At 40.2% G+C, this 16,492-nt stretch overlaps 1 protein-coding gene across 2 annotated transcripts in view; it reads left to right on the forward strand.

The window, feature by feature from the left end:
* The first annotated feature begins 12,408 nt into the window (after nucleotides 1-12,408).
* The window catches only part of LOC124612667 (BRCA1-associated RING domain protein 1-like), a 194,451-nt gene continuing 190,367 nt past the window's right edge, over nucleotides 12,409-16,492 (forward strand). For both annotated transcript variants that reach the window (XM_047140991.1, XM_047140992.1), the window contains exon 1: nucleotides 12,409-12,549. In XM_047140991.1, the coding sequence (XP_046996947.1) occupies nucleotides 12,470-12,549 (80 nt within the window). In that variant the 5' untranslated portion in view covers nucleotides 12,409-12,469. The remainder of the gene's footprint in view (nucleotides 12,550-16,492) is intronic.

Here is a 16,492-nt window from a genome sequence, read left to right on the forward strand (position 1 = left end):
CATTTTCTTGTATGGATCGTAAATTTCTTCTCAGCTACCATGCATTTTGTTTCATATTACTGCTGCTCACAAGGACATATGACAGCACAACTCAGCACAGAGTTGGCTGAAGCACTGATGAAAGAATAGGTATGAGCTCACAGTTGTAAAGCAACAATGGAACAGTACAAAACTATGTTATTTGTAGTCTGCGCACATCATACAAAGGCGTAGCTACTCTAAAGTTAAAATCACATCTCTCGCTTTTATTAATTTTTGTTGATTGGACTGAAATAGGCAATATGCCTCACTCTGTTCACAATATGATACAAGTATGCATTCAGTGCTTTTCGTATCTAGTTTACATCTGCTTGCTTAATGTACATGAGCGAAGGCCTTACTGCCAAATGTTCTTAAATGCTGAGGGTTTAGTTCTCTTCTGATAAATGCTTCTTCTGGTGTCATGCCCCTCAAATATTTCGTAGGTGATCTATTAATGAGCTATGCAGCTGGTGAGACTGTTTACCCCAATATTATTTTGATAAGTCTGCGACATTGTTGCGAATAAACCAGTGACCTGTATATACAATAAGTTTCCTTTAATTTACGTCTATGGTTAACAGATTACAGGTTTCGGTCTATAACGACCATCATCAGATCTGCAGCAAAAAATGAGAAAAAACATAAATACACTATCAGATTGTCTACAGCTTAAAAATAATAAATACACCATAATGAAAAGTACTACAGGCATATATATGCATGTTTCGCCTTACACGCAGTGACATGCGAACCCACCACTGTCTGCCACCTATTCTGGAGTGAGGACAGACGGGTCAGATGTTGCGTACCTGAAGCTGCAGCGACGCCTGGGCCACCAGGGCATTCCAGTGGCACCAAAAGTGTCGCACCTGTCTTCACTGGCGCCCCGACGTCACCGCACGTTTGAGCATTAGTCAGAAACCTGTGGACGGTAGCCAATGCAGCTTCCAGCTGTTTACTGACAGCAGCCAACTCTCCTTGTGTCTGCTCACAACAAGCACAGTCCCTAGCCATATCGTTCTCTGTATAAAATAGATATAATGTCTCATATGCCACAAATGAGCGTGGAATGCACACAAAATGTACCAAAGGAGAATAAAGTAATACTAAGAATTGCTGTGCACATTTCTCACTGCGCTCTGAGACCACAAGCTATTCTACATCTACATCTACATCTATACTCCGCGAGCCACCTTACGGTGTGTGGCGGAGGGTACTTATTGTACCACTATCTGATCCCCCCTTCCCTGTTCCATTCACGAATTGTGCGTGGAAAGAACGACTGCTTGTAAGTCTCCGTATTTGCTCTAATTTCTCGGATCTTTTCGTTGTGATCATTACGCAAGATATATGTGGGCGGTAGTAATATGTTGCCCATCTCTTCCCGGAATGTGCTCTCTCGTAATTTCGATAATAAACCTCTCCGTATTGCGTAACGCCTTTCTTGAAGTGTCCGCCACTGGAGCTTGTTCAGCATCTCCGTAACGCTCTCGCGCTGACTAAATGTCCCCATGACGAATCGCGCTGCTTTTCGCTGGATCATGTCTATCTCTTCTATTAATCCAACCTGGTAAGGGTCCCATACTGATGAGCAATACTCAAGAATCGGACGAACAAGCGTTTTGTAAGCTACTTCTTTCGTCGATGAGTCACATTTTCTTAGAATTCTTCCTATGAATCTCAACCTGGCGCCTGCTTTTCCCACTATTTGTTTTATGTGATCATTCCACTTCAGATCGCTCCGGACAGTAACTCCTAAGTATTTTACGGTCGTTACCGCTTCCAATGATTTACCACCTATGGCATAATCGTACTGGAATGGATTTCTGCCCCTATGTATGCGCATTATATTACATTTATCTACGTTTAGGGAAAGCTGCCAGCTGTCGCACCATGCATTAATCCTCTGCAGGTCCTCCTGGAGTACGTACGAGTCTTCTGATGTTGCTACTTTCTTGTAGACAACCGTGTCATCTGCAAATAGCCTCACGGAGCTACCGATGTTGTCAACTAAGTCATTTATGTATATTGTAAACAATAAAGGTCCTATCACGCTTCCCTGCGGTACTCCCGAAATTACCTCTACATCTGCAGATTTTGAGCCGTTAAGAATGACATGTTGTGTTCTTTCTTCTAGGAAATCCTGAATCCAATCACAAACCTGGTCCGATATTCCGTAAGCTCGTATTTTTTTCACTAAACGTAAGTGCGGAACCGTATCAAATGCCTTCCTGAAGTCCAGGAATACGGCATCAATCCGCTCACCAGTGTCTACGGCACTGTGAATTTCTTGGGCAAATAGGGCGAGCTGAGTTTCACATGATCTCTGTTTGCGGAATCCATGTTGGTTATGATGAAGGAGATTTGTATTATCTAAGAACGTCATAATACGAGAACACAAAACATGTTCCATTATTCTACAACAGATTGACGTAAGCGAAATAGGCCTATAATTATTCGCATCTGATTTATGACCCTTCTTGAAAATGGGAACGACCTGCGCTTTCTTCCAGTCGCTAGGTACTTTACGTTCTTCCAGCGATCTACGATAAATTGCTGATAGAAAGGGGGCAAGTTCTTTAGCATAATCACTGTAGAATCTTAAGGGTATCTCGTCTGGTCCGGATGCTTTTCCGCTACTAAGTGATAGCAGTTGTTTTTCAATTCCGATATCGTTTATTTCAATATTTTCCATTTTGGCGTCCGTGCGACGGCTGAAGTCAGGGACCGTGTTACGATTTTCCGCAGTGAAACAGTTTCGGAACACTGAATTCAGTATTTCTGCCTTTCTTCGGTCGTCCTCTGTTTCGGTGCCATCGTGGTCAACGAGTGACTGAATAGGGGATTTAGATCCGCTTACCGATTTTACATATGACCAAAACTTTTTAGGGTTCTTGTTTAGATTGTTTGCCAATGTTTTATGTTCGAATTCGTTGAATGCTTCTCTCATTGCTCTCTTTACGCTCTTTTTCGCTTCGTTCAGCTTTTCCTTATCAGCTATGATTCGACTACTCTTAAACCTATGATGAAGCTTTCTTTGTTTCCGTAGTACCTTTCGTACATGATTGTTATACCACGGTGGATCTTTCCCCTCGCTTTGGACCTTAGTCGGTACGAACTTATCTAAGGCGTACTGGACGATGTTTCTGAATTTTTTCCATTTTTGTTCCACATCCTCTTCCTCAGAAATGAACGTTTGATGGTGGTCACTCAGATATTCTGCGATTTGTGCCCTATCACTCTTGTTAAGCAAATATATTTTCCTTCCTTTCTTGGCATTTCTTATTACACTTGTAGTCATTGATGCAACCACTGACTTATGATCACTGATACCCTCTTCTACATTCACGGAGTCGAAAAGTTCCGGTCTATTTGTTGCTATGAGGTCTAAAACGTTAGCTTCACGAGTTGGTTCTCTAACTATCTGCTCGAAGTAATTCTCGGACAAGGCAGTCAGGATAATGTCACAAGAGTCTCTGTCCCTGGCTCCAGTTCTGATTGTGTGACTATCCCATTCTATACCTGGTAGATTGAAGTCTCCCCCTATTACAATAGTATGATCACGAAACTTCTTCACGACGTTCTGCAGGTTCTCTCTGAGGCGCTCAACTACTATGGTTGCTGATGCAGGTGGTCTATAGAAGCATCCGACTATCATATCTGACCCACCTTTGATACTTAACTTAACCCAGATTATTTCACATTCGCATTCGCTAATAACTTCACTGGATATTATTGAATTCTTTACTGCTATAAATACTCCTCCACCATTGGCGTTTATCCTATCCTTGCGGTATATATTCCATTCTGTGTCTAGGATTTCGTTACTGTTCACTTCCGGTTTTAACCAACTTTCCGTTCCTAATACTATATGCGCACTATTTCCTTCAATAAGAGATACTAATTCAGGAACCTTGCCCTGGATACTCCTGCAGTTTACCAATATTACGTTAACTTTTCCTGTTTTTGGTCTCTGAGGACGGACATTCTTTATCAACGATGATAATGTCCTCTCTGGTAAGCCGTCAGGTATTTTATCGTTTCGCCCAAGGGGGGGTCCCTCTAACCTAAAAAACCCCCGTTGAACAGAAATAAATCTCTTTACTGAAGTTGATGTATTTACAGATATCTGTTATTAGAAATCCTGTTTACCGAAAAGTTACAGGGCGAGATAAATATTCAACCACGAAATTACAACTTAGTGACGTGGCGTAGTTTCTAGCGACAGGAAAACTTACAGTAGATAGCCGCTCTGCCCAAGGATATTCACAAGACTTATGAAAAAACAAAAAATACTCTAATTTTCTAACCACTAGTCTACAAAATTAATTTACTGTTTATCAGACAAGTTCTGCTGCTGCAGCTGCTGCCTGTCCTCTCGGCTCCGCGACTGCCGCTACACATGTCACAACAGATGTCGATAAACTTTCGGATAGCACGTTTGTAGAACTGGTAAAAGAGACTTTCCACATGGACTGCAATATCTGAAAAACTTTTTCGTTTCAGTCTAATATAATTTTTAAGCTGTGTGACATGTTATAAATCCATGTTGTGAGTGGAGTATTGAAATTTGCCATTTTTAGGAGGGAAAAAAAACAGTACCTTAAACAATTTTTCTGCAGTAATAATTCACGTCTACTGGAATTATGAGAAGGTTTAGGCTTTGAACTGTGTCGAGTGTTGTGTAGTAAATTAAAGATTGAAGTAATTTATAAAAATACTTGTGTATGTGTGAAACTACAGATTTTATGAGTACTGGTAATTATTTAAAACAAGTGAATTTTATAATTTGTCGCCATTCTTTACTCGATCCCAACGAGTATGAGCTTCTTTTTCAGACCTGGTGAGCTGAAATGTGGACTAGTGGAATTTAGGTTACAAGTATCAAGTTTCAGATTATTTGCTGGATATTCATCAAATTAATCTGCAACAAAGCCGCCACCCTACAACTGCATAAGTCGCCGGCTTCACATTTACGATGTTAAGCCCATTTCGAACTTGATACCACATAACATTGAAACAAACTATAATGTAACTCAGATGGAAACGTTCACTCTGGCCGTCAACGTCACATCACATCACCATCAAGGTTTCTCGGGAAGAAAGTTTTGACACTGGCGTCGTCTCTTAACATCGCAAGTTAACATATTTTCGAGGCGCTCGTTAATATTGTAGTAATTTATTTCTCGATTTCGTGCCTTCTTAATCTTTTTTTATCACTTTGCTTTGTTTTCGTTAGAAATTGCGAATGTTACACGACGACTTCGAAACTTTTCCATTTGGTGTTATTCTACAAGTGAGGTCATACATCTGAAAGTGAAAAATGATTTAGGTTTTACGAAAACAGAAAAGAGCTGAATCCTACACATAAATTCATGAAGCAGTTTTCATTAAGTAACCTTTTAATAAGTGGAAAAGTCAGCTCTATTGAAGCAGAGAAATACTGTTCTTTATAATATTATCTGCAACGTAATGAGTAAGGTAGATCAGTCCTTTGTATTCCCTTATAAATGTAGTTTAATGTGTTTGTTTGTATATATTTTCGTATGTTTCCTCCTCAAGAGGGGCCTTGCGGAGAGAGCTGAAGCGACACATGTGTGGAAAGCAAGTTAGGTATCTCAGAGTAGCCCTGTCCCCTGTGAATATGGTAGCATTTACATAGGACAAACTATTTACACTGTTGCTGATTGTTGTGCAGACCGTTCTGGAAATATTAAACAAAGGGAACTTGAGAAGCTGGCTCTGGCTGAACATTGCCTAGAAAACAGACATAAAATACAATTTCAAAAGATGCGTTTTTTTGTTGCAAACATCATCGTTTTGGGGTTCTGTTATAAAAGAAGTGGCCAGAATTAGAATAAACAGCAACAATTTCAGCAAAGGCCAGGATATACGGTTAATAGCGTATGGGAAGGGCTCTGTACATCGACCAAAATCAAAGACGGAGCCTTTAGACTTGCAGGGAGGCGGAAGCAGCCGTTTCAGATGTGAGGCTGGTCACACACACCACCTGATGTCACTCAGTACCACAGTGGGACGGAACTGATATGAGCTGGCCAACTTGCATTCCACACATGCATCACTTCAGCTCTCTCTGGGAGGTCTCACACGCTGCTATTGCATTTATATAAAGAGAACACGATGCAAGCCCTGGCAGTCAGCAATTTTAACTCTTGATGTTTATGACAGAGACAGCTACTGAAAGTGCAAGTGTTTTATCGGAAGCAATGTGGCTTGTAAACAGAGAAAATTTTATTATATTTTCCAACTGACTAAATGTCAGTGCCTGCATTGTTGATGCAGTTTCCTCAGCAGGAAATCTAAAACCTCCTTGTGATCTTTTGAAATTTGCAAACAAAACTTCGCTGTTACTTTGTATTACTCTACCTTTATTTATTGGATACATTTTTACTCACAGTCGCCTTTGTGTTTTCTTATTCTGTTATTTTTTCATCGCAACAAACGCAGAACCAACTCCTGAGTAAAAAAAAGAGGATGGATAGCAGGCTACTTGCGCAATGAGGCAGTATATGGATGCGAGAACACACAACCATGCATGCAATCTTGGCACTAATTTTTGTGCATGTGCTTGTATTCCCGTGTGACGGCAATTACCCAAAGGGAGGAGGCACAGATGGACATACCTGTTGTTATTGTGGTATTCAGTCCAGAGCCTGGTCTGACGCAACTCTCAATGCTACCCTATCCTGTGCAAGCTTCTTCATCTCGAAGTAACTACTGCAACCTACATCCTTCTGAACCCGCTTAGAGTATGCATCTCTTAGTCTTCCTCTACGATTTGTACCCTCCACGCTGCCCTCCATTACTAAATTGGCGATCCCTTGATGCCTCAGAACATGTCCTACCAACCGATCCCTTCTTCTAGTGAGGTTGTGCCACAAATTCCTCTTCTCTCCAATTCCGTTCAGTACTTCCTCATTAGTAACATGATCTATCCATCTAATATTCAGCATTTATCTGTGGCACCACATTTCGAAAGCTTTTAATCTCTTCTTGTGTGAACTATTTATCGTCCATGTTTCTGTTCCATATATGGCTACACTCCATACAAATACTTTCAGAAAAGACTTCCTGATACTTAAATCTATACTCGATGTTAGCAAATTTCTCTTCTTCAGAAACGCTTCCCTTGCCATTGTCAGTCTACATTTTATGTCCTCTCTACTTCGACCATCATCAGTTATTTTTCTCCCCAAATAGGAAAACTCCTTTACTACTTTAAGTGTCTCATGTCCTAATCTAATTCCCTCAGCATCACCTGATTTAATTCTACTACATTCCATTATCCTCGTTTTGCTTTTGTTGATGTTCATCATATATCCTCCTTTCAAGACACTGTCCATTCCATTCAACTGCTGCTCCAGGTCCCTTGGTCTCTGACAGAACTACAACGTTATTAACAAACCTCAAATATTTTATTTCTTCTCCATGGATTGAATTTCTTCTCCAAAGTTTTCTTTTTCTTTCCTTTACTGCTTGCTCAATATACAGATTGAATAACATAGGGGATAGGCTACAGCCCTGTCTCACTCCTTTCCCAACCACTGCTTATCTTTCATGCCCCTCAATTCTTATAACTGCCATCTGGTTTCTGTACAAATTATAAATAGCCTTTAGCTCCCTGTATTCTACCCCTGCCACCTTCAGAATTTGAAAGAGAGTATTCCAGTCGACATTGTCAAAAGCTTTCTCTAAGTCTACTAATGCTAGAAACGTAGGTTTGCCTTTCCGTAATCTAGCTTCTAAGATAAGTTGTAGGGTCAGTATAGCCTCATGTGTTCCAACATTTCTACGAAATCCAAACTGATCTTCCCCAAGGTCGGCCTCTATCAGGTTTCCATTCGTCTGTAAAGAACTCATGTTAGTATTTTGCAGCTGTGATTTATTAAACTGATAGTTCGGTAATTTTCACACCTGTCAACACCTGCTTTCTTTGGGTTCGGTATTAGTATATTCGTCTTGAAGTCTAAGAGTATTTCGCCTGTCTCATGCATCTTGATCTGCAGATCGTTGTCTCGTGGTAGCATTCTCGCTTCCAGAGGTCGGGGTCCCGGGTTCGATTTTCGGCAGGGTTAGGGATTTCCACCTGCCTGGAGATGACTGGGTGCTGTTGTGTCGTCTTCATCATGATCATCATTCATCCCCATTACGGTCGGAAGAAGGCAACGGTAAACCACCTCTATCAGGACCTTGCCTAGTACGTCGGTGCGGGTCTCCTGCATCGTTCTCCTACACTCTGTCAAGAAGCATGGGACTTCATTTCCATTCTCCACACATCTTGCTCACCAGACCGTACAGCTTTGTCAGGTCTGGCTCTCCCATGGCTATCAATAGTTTTAATAGAATGTTGTCTATTCCCTGGACCTTGTTTCGACTCAGGTCCTTCAGTGCTCTGTCAAATTGGTCACGCAGTATCTTACCTCCCATTTCGTCTTCACCTACGTCCTCTTCCATTTCCTTAACCACTGCCCTCCAGTATATCGGCCTTGTATAGACCCTTTATGTTCCTCAATTCCAATACCATACTCCCTCTGTTTGTATGAAGGATAGTATCTCATAAATTCACTTTCGCTGTTTGGTACTGGGCAAAGAGATGTGTATACTCTATCTCTGTGATACTGTGCTAAAGCCATCATCACTTGGGATGGCGCAGCTGACGTTGACATGCACACAGTCAGGATGTCCAACGTCACAAGATACAGCACTGTCAGTATAGAGGATGACCTGGTTAACATGATTTTTCACTCACAGTGCTCTCCAGTGACTGTTTCGGTTTTATTTCTCTCGGAAACCACATAGTTCGTTCACGAAAATGGACACATGTAAAATTCCTACGTTAGCTCTATTAAAACGCACATCTCCTCCGTTGTCCGTCTGCTAATCATGTTGTTGTGTCTGTGGTACACACAAATAAAAACTACAAAATCCATGAACATATAATTAGGCAGTAAGGACGGTAAGAAAAACACCTTATAAAAGTTCATCACAGTTGGCAAACTCACTCCTGACAGAGAGTGCATTTATGTTTACATAACATCAAATATTAGTGAAATTATTTCTATCAATTTCGTAACAAATTCCACAACATTTTAGAAAATACGAAAGTGAAAAAAAAAAAAAATCAGGTGCAGTTGGAAGTGAGCCCTCCATCACGCTACCTACTGTTCTGTAGCGTGGTTCACTGAATGTCTGCGATGAGCGACCTTCTGATTTATGATGAAGAAACAAACAGCCTTGGTTGCAGGGTTTTAATTATTATTTATTCATAAATGACGCGTTTTGCGTACTAACTATGCCACACTGAAAGTCTCAAATGAGTGACCGTGTAATTTATGATAAAGAAACAGTCTTGGTTGCAGGATTGTAATTATTATTTATTTGCGAATGAAGCATTTCACCTGATTCAAGCACATTTAGATGGGCCGATATTAGATGGTGTTAGGCATGTGGGTTACGGAATGTACAAAACGTTCCAGCAAATAATTGCCCTCGTCAAATATTCGGAAACATTGCACAATGTCATTATTGAGGCATGCAACAAAGTCCAATAATACAAAACAGGGTCAGGCTTACATAGATCTTTCACCATATAAACATGCAGGACGTGTAAGTGGACATATTGGGGCTACTATTTGCACATATCGACCTTTAGGGCTTCTCCCAATTGTATGTGCAGTAATTATGAGTTGCTTACATGGACGGCTGTACGCGGAATAATCAAGGACCAATAAAAAATTAAAGGAACTATCAGAACCTCCTTGGAAAGACCCTTTATCAAACAAATTCTATGGTTTGCAAGTCAGTTGTTATTACTTCTTTGGGAATTTTGAGAGAGCTCTTGTGTATTATACCATCTGCAGAACAGCAAGTGTTTCAACGAGAAATATGGAAGCATGGCCTGGTAGTTGAAACTTCCTTACTTGCGAAGTTTGTGACCAAAAGAAAGCACATCCCATATGAGGTTCCATATTCATTTTTGAGCCATATGTATATATTAGAGCATATCCTGCCCACTTCCACGCTGGTATAACATAGGCTAAAGCTGCCCATATTAGTTTCCATTACTGGAACACTCAACATATGTTACGAGAATAAACTGAAAAGAGCTGTGAGAGTGATATAGGAGCAATGGAATGAATCCAGTGTGGTAAATTCTCGTTTGTAGGTGTTTCCAGTATGTGTATCGTTCATAGAAACTGTGTTTCTTGCAGTGAGAGGTGCAGGTAGCAGTGGAAGACCTGTGGGCAGACACTGATCAATAAGAAAATTATGAACACCTACCTAATATCCAGTATGTCCGCCTTTGGCATGGATAACAGCGGCGATGCATTATGGCGTGGAAGCAATGAGGCCTTGGCAGGTCACTGGAGGGAGCCCACACCTGCACATACAAGTCACCTAATTCCCATAAATTCCGGGGAGATCCCAGATGTGTTCGATTGGGTTCAGATCTGGGGGGCTGGAGGGCTAGCTCCTCAATTGGAACTCGCCACTATGTTCCTGTAACCATCCTATCATACTCCTGGCCTTGTAACATGGTACATTATCTTGTTTAAAAATGCCACTGCCATCGGGAAACATGCTCGTTGTGAAGGGCTTTATGTGGTCTGCAACCAGTGTATGATACTCCTTGGCCGTCAGGGTACCTTGCAAGAGCTCCACTGGAGCCAATGGTGCCTATGTGAATATACATCAGAGCGTACTGGAGCAGCTGCCAAATTGTCTCCATCCCGCAGTACAGGTGTCAAGGAGATGTTCCCCTGGAAGACGACGGATTCGTGCTCTCCCATTGGCATGATGAAGAAGATATCGGGATTCATCAGACCATGCAACGCTTGGCCACTGCGCCAACGTCCAGTGCCGATGGTCACGTGCCCTTTTCCGTCATAATTGCTGATGTCTTTGTGTTAACATTGGCACATTCATGGGTCATCATCTGTGGAGGCCCATCTTTAGGAGCGTTTCATGCAATGTGTGTTCAGACACACTTGTATTCTGCCCAGCATAAAAGTCTGATGTTAGTTTCGCCACAGTTCGCCTCCTGTCCTGTTTTGCCAGTCTGCCCAGCCTACAGTGTCCGATATCTGTAATGAGGGATGGTCACCCAACTGCACGATGTCTGGACATTGTTTTTCACCTTGGTTTTGCCATGTGTTGACATTCCCCACAACCCTCCTCGAACATCCAAGAGGTCTTGACCATCATAATCTGACATTGCCTTGACGTGCCTTCCCCATTCAACACACGTACAGCATGCTCACTGATACTACATGCGTCATGCATGTATCTGGCTAGCAGTCATTCCTTGCCAGGTGACACTGCTACCTACTGAACGGATTTATATCGATAGTAGGTCAATGGTTATAATGCTCTGACTGATCAGTGTAGACCTCGAATACACAGACTTCCCCACAACACTCCTCGATCATCCAGGAGGTCTGGACCATCATAATCTGACATCGGTTAAATTCAGATAAATCGCGTGCCTTCCCCATTCTACACACGGACAGCATATTCACTGATACTACATGCGTCATGCATGTATCTGGCTAGCAGTCATTCCTCGCCAGGTGACACTGCTATCTACTGGACGGATTTATATCAATAGTACATCAGTGGTCATAATGTTCTGACTGATCAGTGTACACCTCGAATACACAGACTACCTCCTGCATATAAAACGACAGGCGATTATTTCGAGGAAGGAAGAATGGGTGTGGAAAAAAACAAGGAGGAACAGATATGCAGTTATACACCTATCCACATCAAGACAGAATGGCTTTTAAAGTCCAGGTACTTTATGAAAATAATGTCGCCCATTGTGAGACTGCATCTCAGTCATGGATCTTTCCCCGCCCACCAACATATAATCGGCTTATCGGAGACACCCACTATCAGTTTGATGACGTCACAGTTAGTGACTGAAATCACATCCTGTTTCAGCGCAAGTGCAAAGAAAAGGCGAACTCGAATTTTTAAAGGCGCATTCGAGACTTGTTCCCTGCCAACCACTCTGTACTATAGTACTATCCCAGTTGTTGGAGATACAACCAGAATTGCGTAGCCAAGTTATTTGCTCAAGAACATATAAAAATTTAAAAGAAATGATGGCCATCGATCTTACTTGAAGAGCTAAATTACTTATTTTCATACAAGCAAGTGATTTGCTGTCGGTTATATCTTGCGCCCCAATTGAAAATGTGTCACTAACGTTTCATCTGCGTCGGTTAAATGCTACCTTGCTATATTTGTTCCTTTTTTAAAAAAGTATGGTAGCTAAATAGTGTGTTAGAACAAAAAAGCCCTCAGCTGTAGCTGCAAACCTCTTTCTTCTAAAGTCTCTGGAATTATATTTGCGCGGGAAAATTGTGTACACAAGGAAGAAGTGTGTTTGTTATTATTTGATTTATTTGTTTCATTGTGAAATATGTTGACAGATCGTTGTGACTGGACGGAAACGAAGAAAGTTCTGGAGGATCTGAAAGAAAAATGTATATGTTATGTATGGTACGAAGTGTTTCCCACACAACTAACATAATTTGTATGTTTTCTATAATGTATATCGTAACACATGCCTTGAATGTTGGATGAACTATCGATTGGAGTAACGTGCTTTTCTTCCGAATGTGTAATTGGGTGGTAACTCCAGTTACCTGCATAGTGTACATTGTAGTTACTACATTTAAAATTACTCAACCGCACCCAAAATGAAAAAGTGAGACCAAATTTTATGATAAGCGGTACCCTATTTCTGTTGCATCCATGGGCGAAACGACATGTGTCAGTTGGAAGTATTCTTAAATAACGTGTGTTTGACTTACAGTAAATGGTAGGCAGTTTGTTTTTAACGACGTTTTAAGCAAAATAATAATTAATAACGTGTATCCAGAATTAAAATAAGTTCCACCTACGTGGAGTAATAATAAATAATAATGTTGTGCCATTAGACGGATAAACACTGTCTTATATATGGTACAATACAGCTGATAATTCAAGTATTAATATTGCAGCTGTAAATTCAGTTACATAATCGAATTGGTAGGCAACCAACCAATCATGCAGTGTTGTTAGAACTCTTGGCATGTAGATCATGTACAATCCGAAAAATTGTATTAAATGATTTGTGGCCCTGCAAGTTAATATCTGTTTCTTGATTTTGACAGTCAATGGTATGGGGTACAAGTGCACAAATTGTCTTATGTTGGAACAGTGTAATTTTCTGCACATGTTGTTCCTGCTAACTTCTATGTATAAGTTAATCATTTAACTCATGAGATGACTTTTCTGTATTGTATAGTGTGAGGTGGGTGTCTGGGACCACTGTGTTTAAACTGAGATTTGAGGCACAGATTGCTGTGTGGAGCCAGAGACTGCAGCCAGTGTGTGTGTATTTTCGATCTCCGACAAAGGCCTTGTCTACCAAAAGCTCATTTTCTGCCAGTCTTTTTGTTGTGCCTATCTGCGACTCAGCATCTCTGCTATATGGTGAATAGCAACTATTCATTTCATAGTATTGTTACGTTCCATCCTGGATGATCTTAAACAGGTCTTTGACTCAGGCATTTTCTACAACTTTGTACCACTGGGCAGTTGTGTAAATATGATCTGATTTTCAGAATCTTTTGTTTTCCTGTTGCCTGAAAATCTCGATCGCTGGGTTGTCTGATGATTCTGTTGAGGCAATATCCTCTCACCACATATTGGCTTATGTTTCATATTTTACAGATAAAACTCCTGAATCTTGGCATTATTTTTTGTATGTTTATTGCATTTCAGCTATAGTTGCCACAGTCACAATGTACAGCTTACATGTCCTGTCTTTCTGTGAATAATGACTTCTGCATTTCCGAAACTTTTTGATATGGTCTCTAACATTATACAGTGAGGCACTGCTAATTTTATGCTTAACGCTGCTATGTTTTCCACGTCTACTCGTGTGCGGCATGACAAGATGTTTTGTACTAAGTTCATTGGTAACTTCGTCACTATATATGTTTGACAGTTGACACCCTGTTCTACGGAACTGCACATATGTCATAAAGAGCTTTCATATGTACTCGAAGCTTTGTACTAGTAGTTAATGTCACATCATAAGCAAATAAGTTCTTTCTTATATTCACCACATCATTACATTTTTTGCATACCCCTGACTGCAATCATTACACTCAATAAGACCATTAAGGTATACATTTTGACCATTATTCTCTTGCAGTCAGAAAAACTCACAAAATAATGTATTTTTAGAATCTTCATCTAGTGCTGAATATCTGCACTAGTTGATGGTATAACGGTCCAATTTGTTTTTGCAGTCACATCCAGGTTCTTGCTTTTTAGCTGCTACTGTTTTTAAAAAAATCACATATTTAGGTCCACTATTTCCTCTTTTACATTTGTCTGGGTTATGGTACATTTTTTACAACCACTTTCAGCATTCTCTAATACAAAAGCATCCATGTTTCTCTGAAATATTGTATAGAAAAGGTACCAGAAACACCACTTCAATTACCAAAAGAATAAGATATCCTATTTTGTACATTACAAAGTGTGGCAAAATAACAGCTAATTTATAACGTGCATAAAAGAAGAGATGTGTAAAAGCAAAAATTAAATGACAACATATCCTTGTCCTATGATAAAATTTTGTAACATTCTGTGACGATACTACAGGGATAATTCTGTCACTGACATACTGGACATCAGTAAGTGGTGTAGCTTCTCCTCGTACTCAAAATGCTGATGAGGATGGATTTCCATACTTAGAGAATCTGCTGCAGAAAATGCAGAAGCTATTCCATGTCATTCTAGTTCACATCAGACAACAGGACTGCACTCTTTGGTTTTTCAAGTTTTGTGGCATATCTCCCACTCTCACTTGACCCGTTGTTTCATATAGGTAGTTTTCAAGGACTTTTCAGTGTGTTCTTTTAATAACTGGATCAGTGTGCTCACCAAAATGGATGTACCAGAGTATGATAAATTCAGGAACATTAGCAAATTGCGTAACACTTAAGACGTTAAAACAATCACTTTCAAGAAAGCGCTGAAGATGATTACGAAAATTAGTTAAAATTTAAGAGTTGCCAAGTTTTGAAACTGACAATACCGAAGCTGTCGCTTGTCTTGGAAATCAGTATGAAGACAAAGGTTTGTTCAGTCATGTTCTTGTGGAATTATAATGGCTAAGGTTAAGTTAATTTACACATTCCATGGTGATATAATATAGGGGGTTGTTTGTACTGTTACAGTGACATTCCTACAAGCCATGATGAATGATTGGGAAACATTGCAAAATAATGTAAGGCATGTTGCAGGAGATAGCTAATATATACAGCTCAGTGCTTCGGGACCATTTGTTTACCTCTGCACTGCATAACACTGACAGCTCAGCATTAGTTCATGGAACTGATGTTTGGGAAACCTTAGTTCAAGCCAGGTCAGGAAGATTCTCTTAAATCAGCACAAACATAACGGTACATAATTTTCATGGTTACTACAAAAATTTTGAGGAACTGTTATTGAAAGATGACACACATCTTAAAAAGCATAGCTGTATGTGCTGTCACATTAGTTTACTGGGTGGCTCAGAAGATCTTTAAAGAGGAAGCAAGCTTTACTCAGTCCGACAGTGTTTGAAAATATGCACAGCAGCAATGCGTTATGATTACTGTGCCTCTGAGTTACGTTATTTATGATTTCTGTGGATAATTTTGTGAAGTTGGTATTATGGTCTGGGCACACTGAAGCTAGGTTTCAAGGCTTATGAAGACTCCACATCAGTGACAATACTGCAGGTCTTTTGAGGGTTGTTGTCAAGCTGGAAAGCCGTACAGTCAACCAATAAAGACCAGAAAAAATGCTGTTGAACCCATTGGATAACCTCTATTAAGCTTCTGTGTGTCTGGAGATTTGGACTCCTATTCCTAGCACATTATGTATATGTCTCCTTGCTGTTTGATTGTGCTTCTGTTTCATTCTGTGGGAGGATGTTGTCTACATCAATAAATGTGATCGGTTTTGGTTTCCTGATTTGTCAGAAATTAAGCTGTTTGGTTGGTATCGAATGAGTCACTATGCCTCAGCATGTGGACCAAGGTGAAGAATTGTGTTCTACTTCATTAACAATGTGAGTCTCAAAGGGTGGCTGACCCATTTGAGATTGTGTTCTCCATACTTCAGAGGAATCGACAGTAAATATAGCTTGTTGTAACTAACATGGTGACACTTACAGTGGGTCCATTGAACATCTTTTTATGGCTATTTGATAGGACCATTTTGAGTGTCAACATTTTTTTAGTGTTGAATAACACACAAAATTTTGTTGTTCTGTTCGTCTAATAGTAATTCATTACAAAATGGCTTTCAACTTATTTAGGATGGTCTATAAGTTCAGAACAGGTTAGTAATAAATAAAATATTAGTGGAGCAAAATGTAGTTTGTGTGCTTTAAAGT

Source organism: Schistocerca americana, chromosome 4 (assembly GCF_021461395.2).
Source record: "Schistocerca americana isolate TAMUIC-IGC-003095 chromosome 4, iqSchAmer2.1, whole genome shotgun sequence".
In the NCBI taxonomy this organism is placed as follows: Eukaryota; Metazoa; Arthropoda; class Insecta; order Orthoptera; family Acrididae; genus Schistocerca; species Schistocerca americana.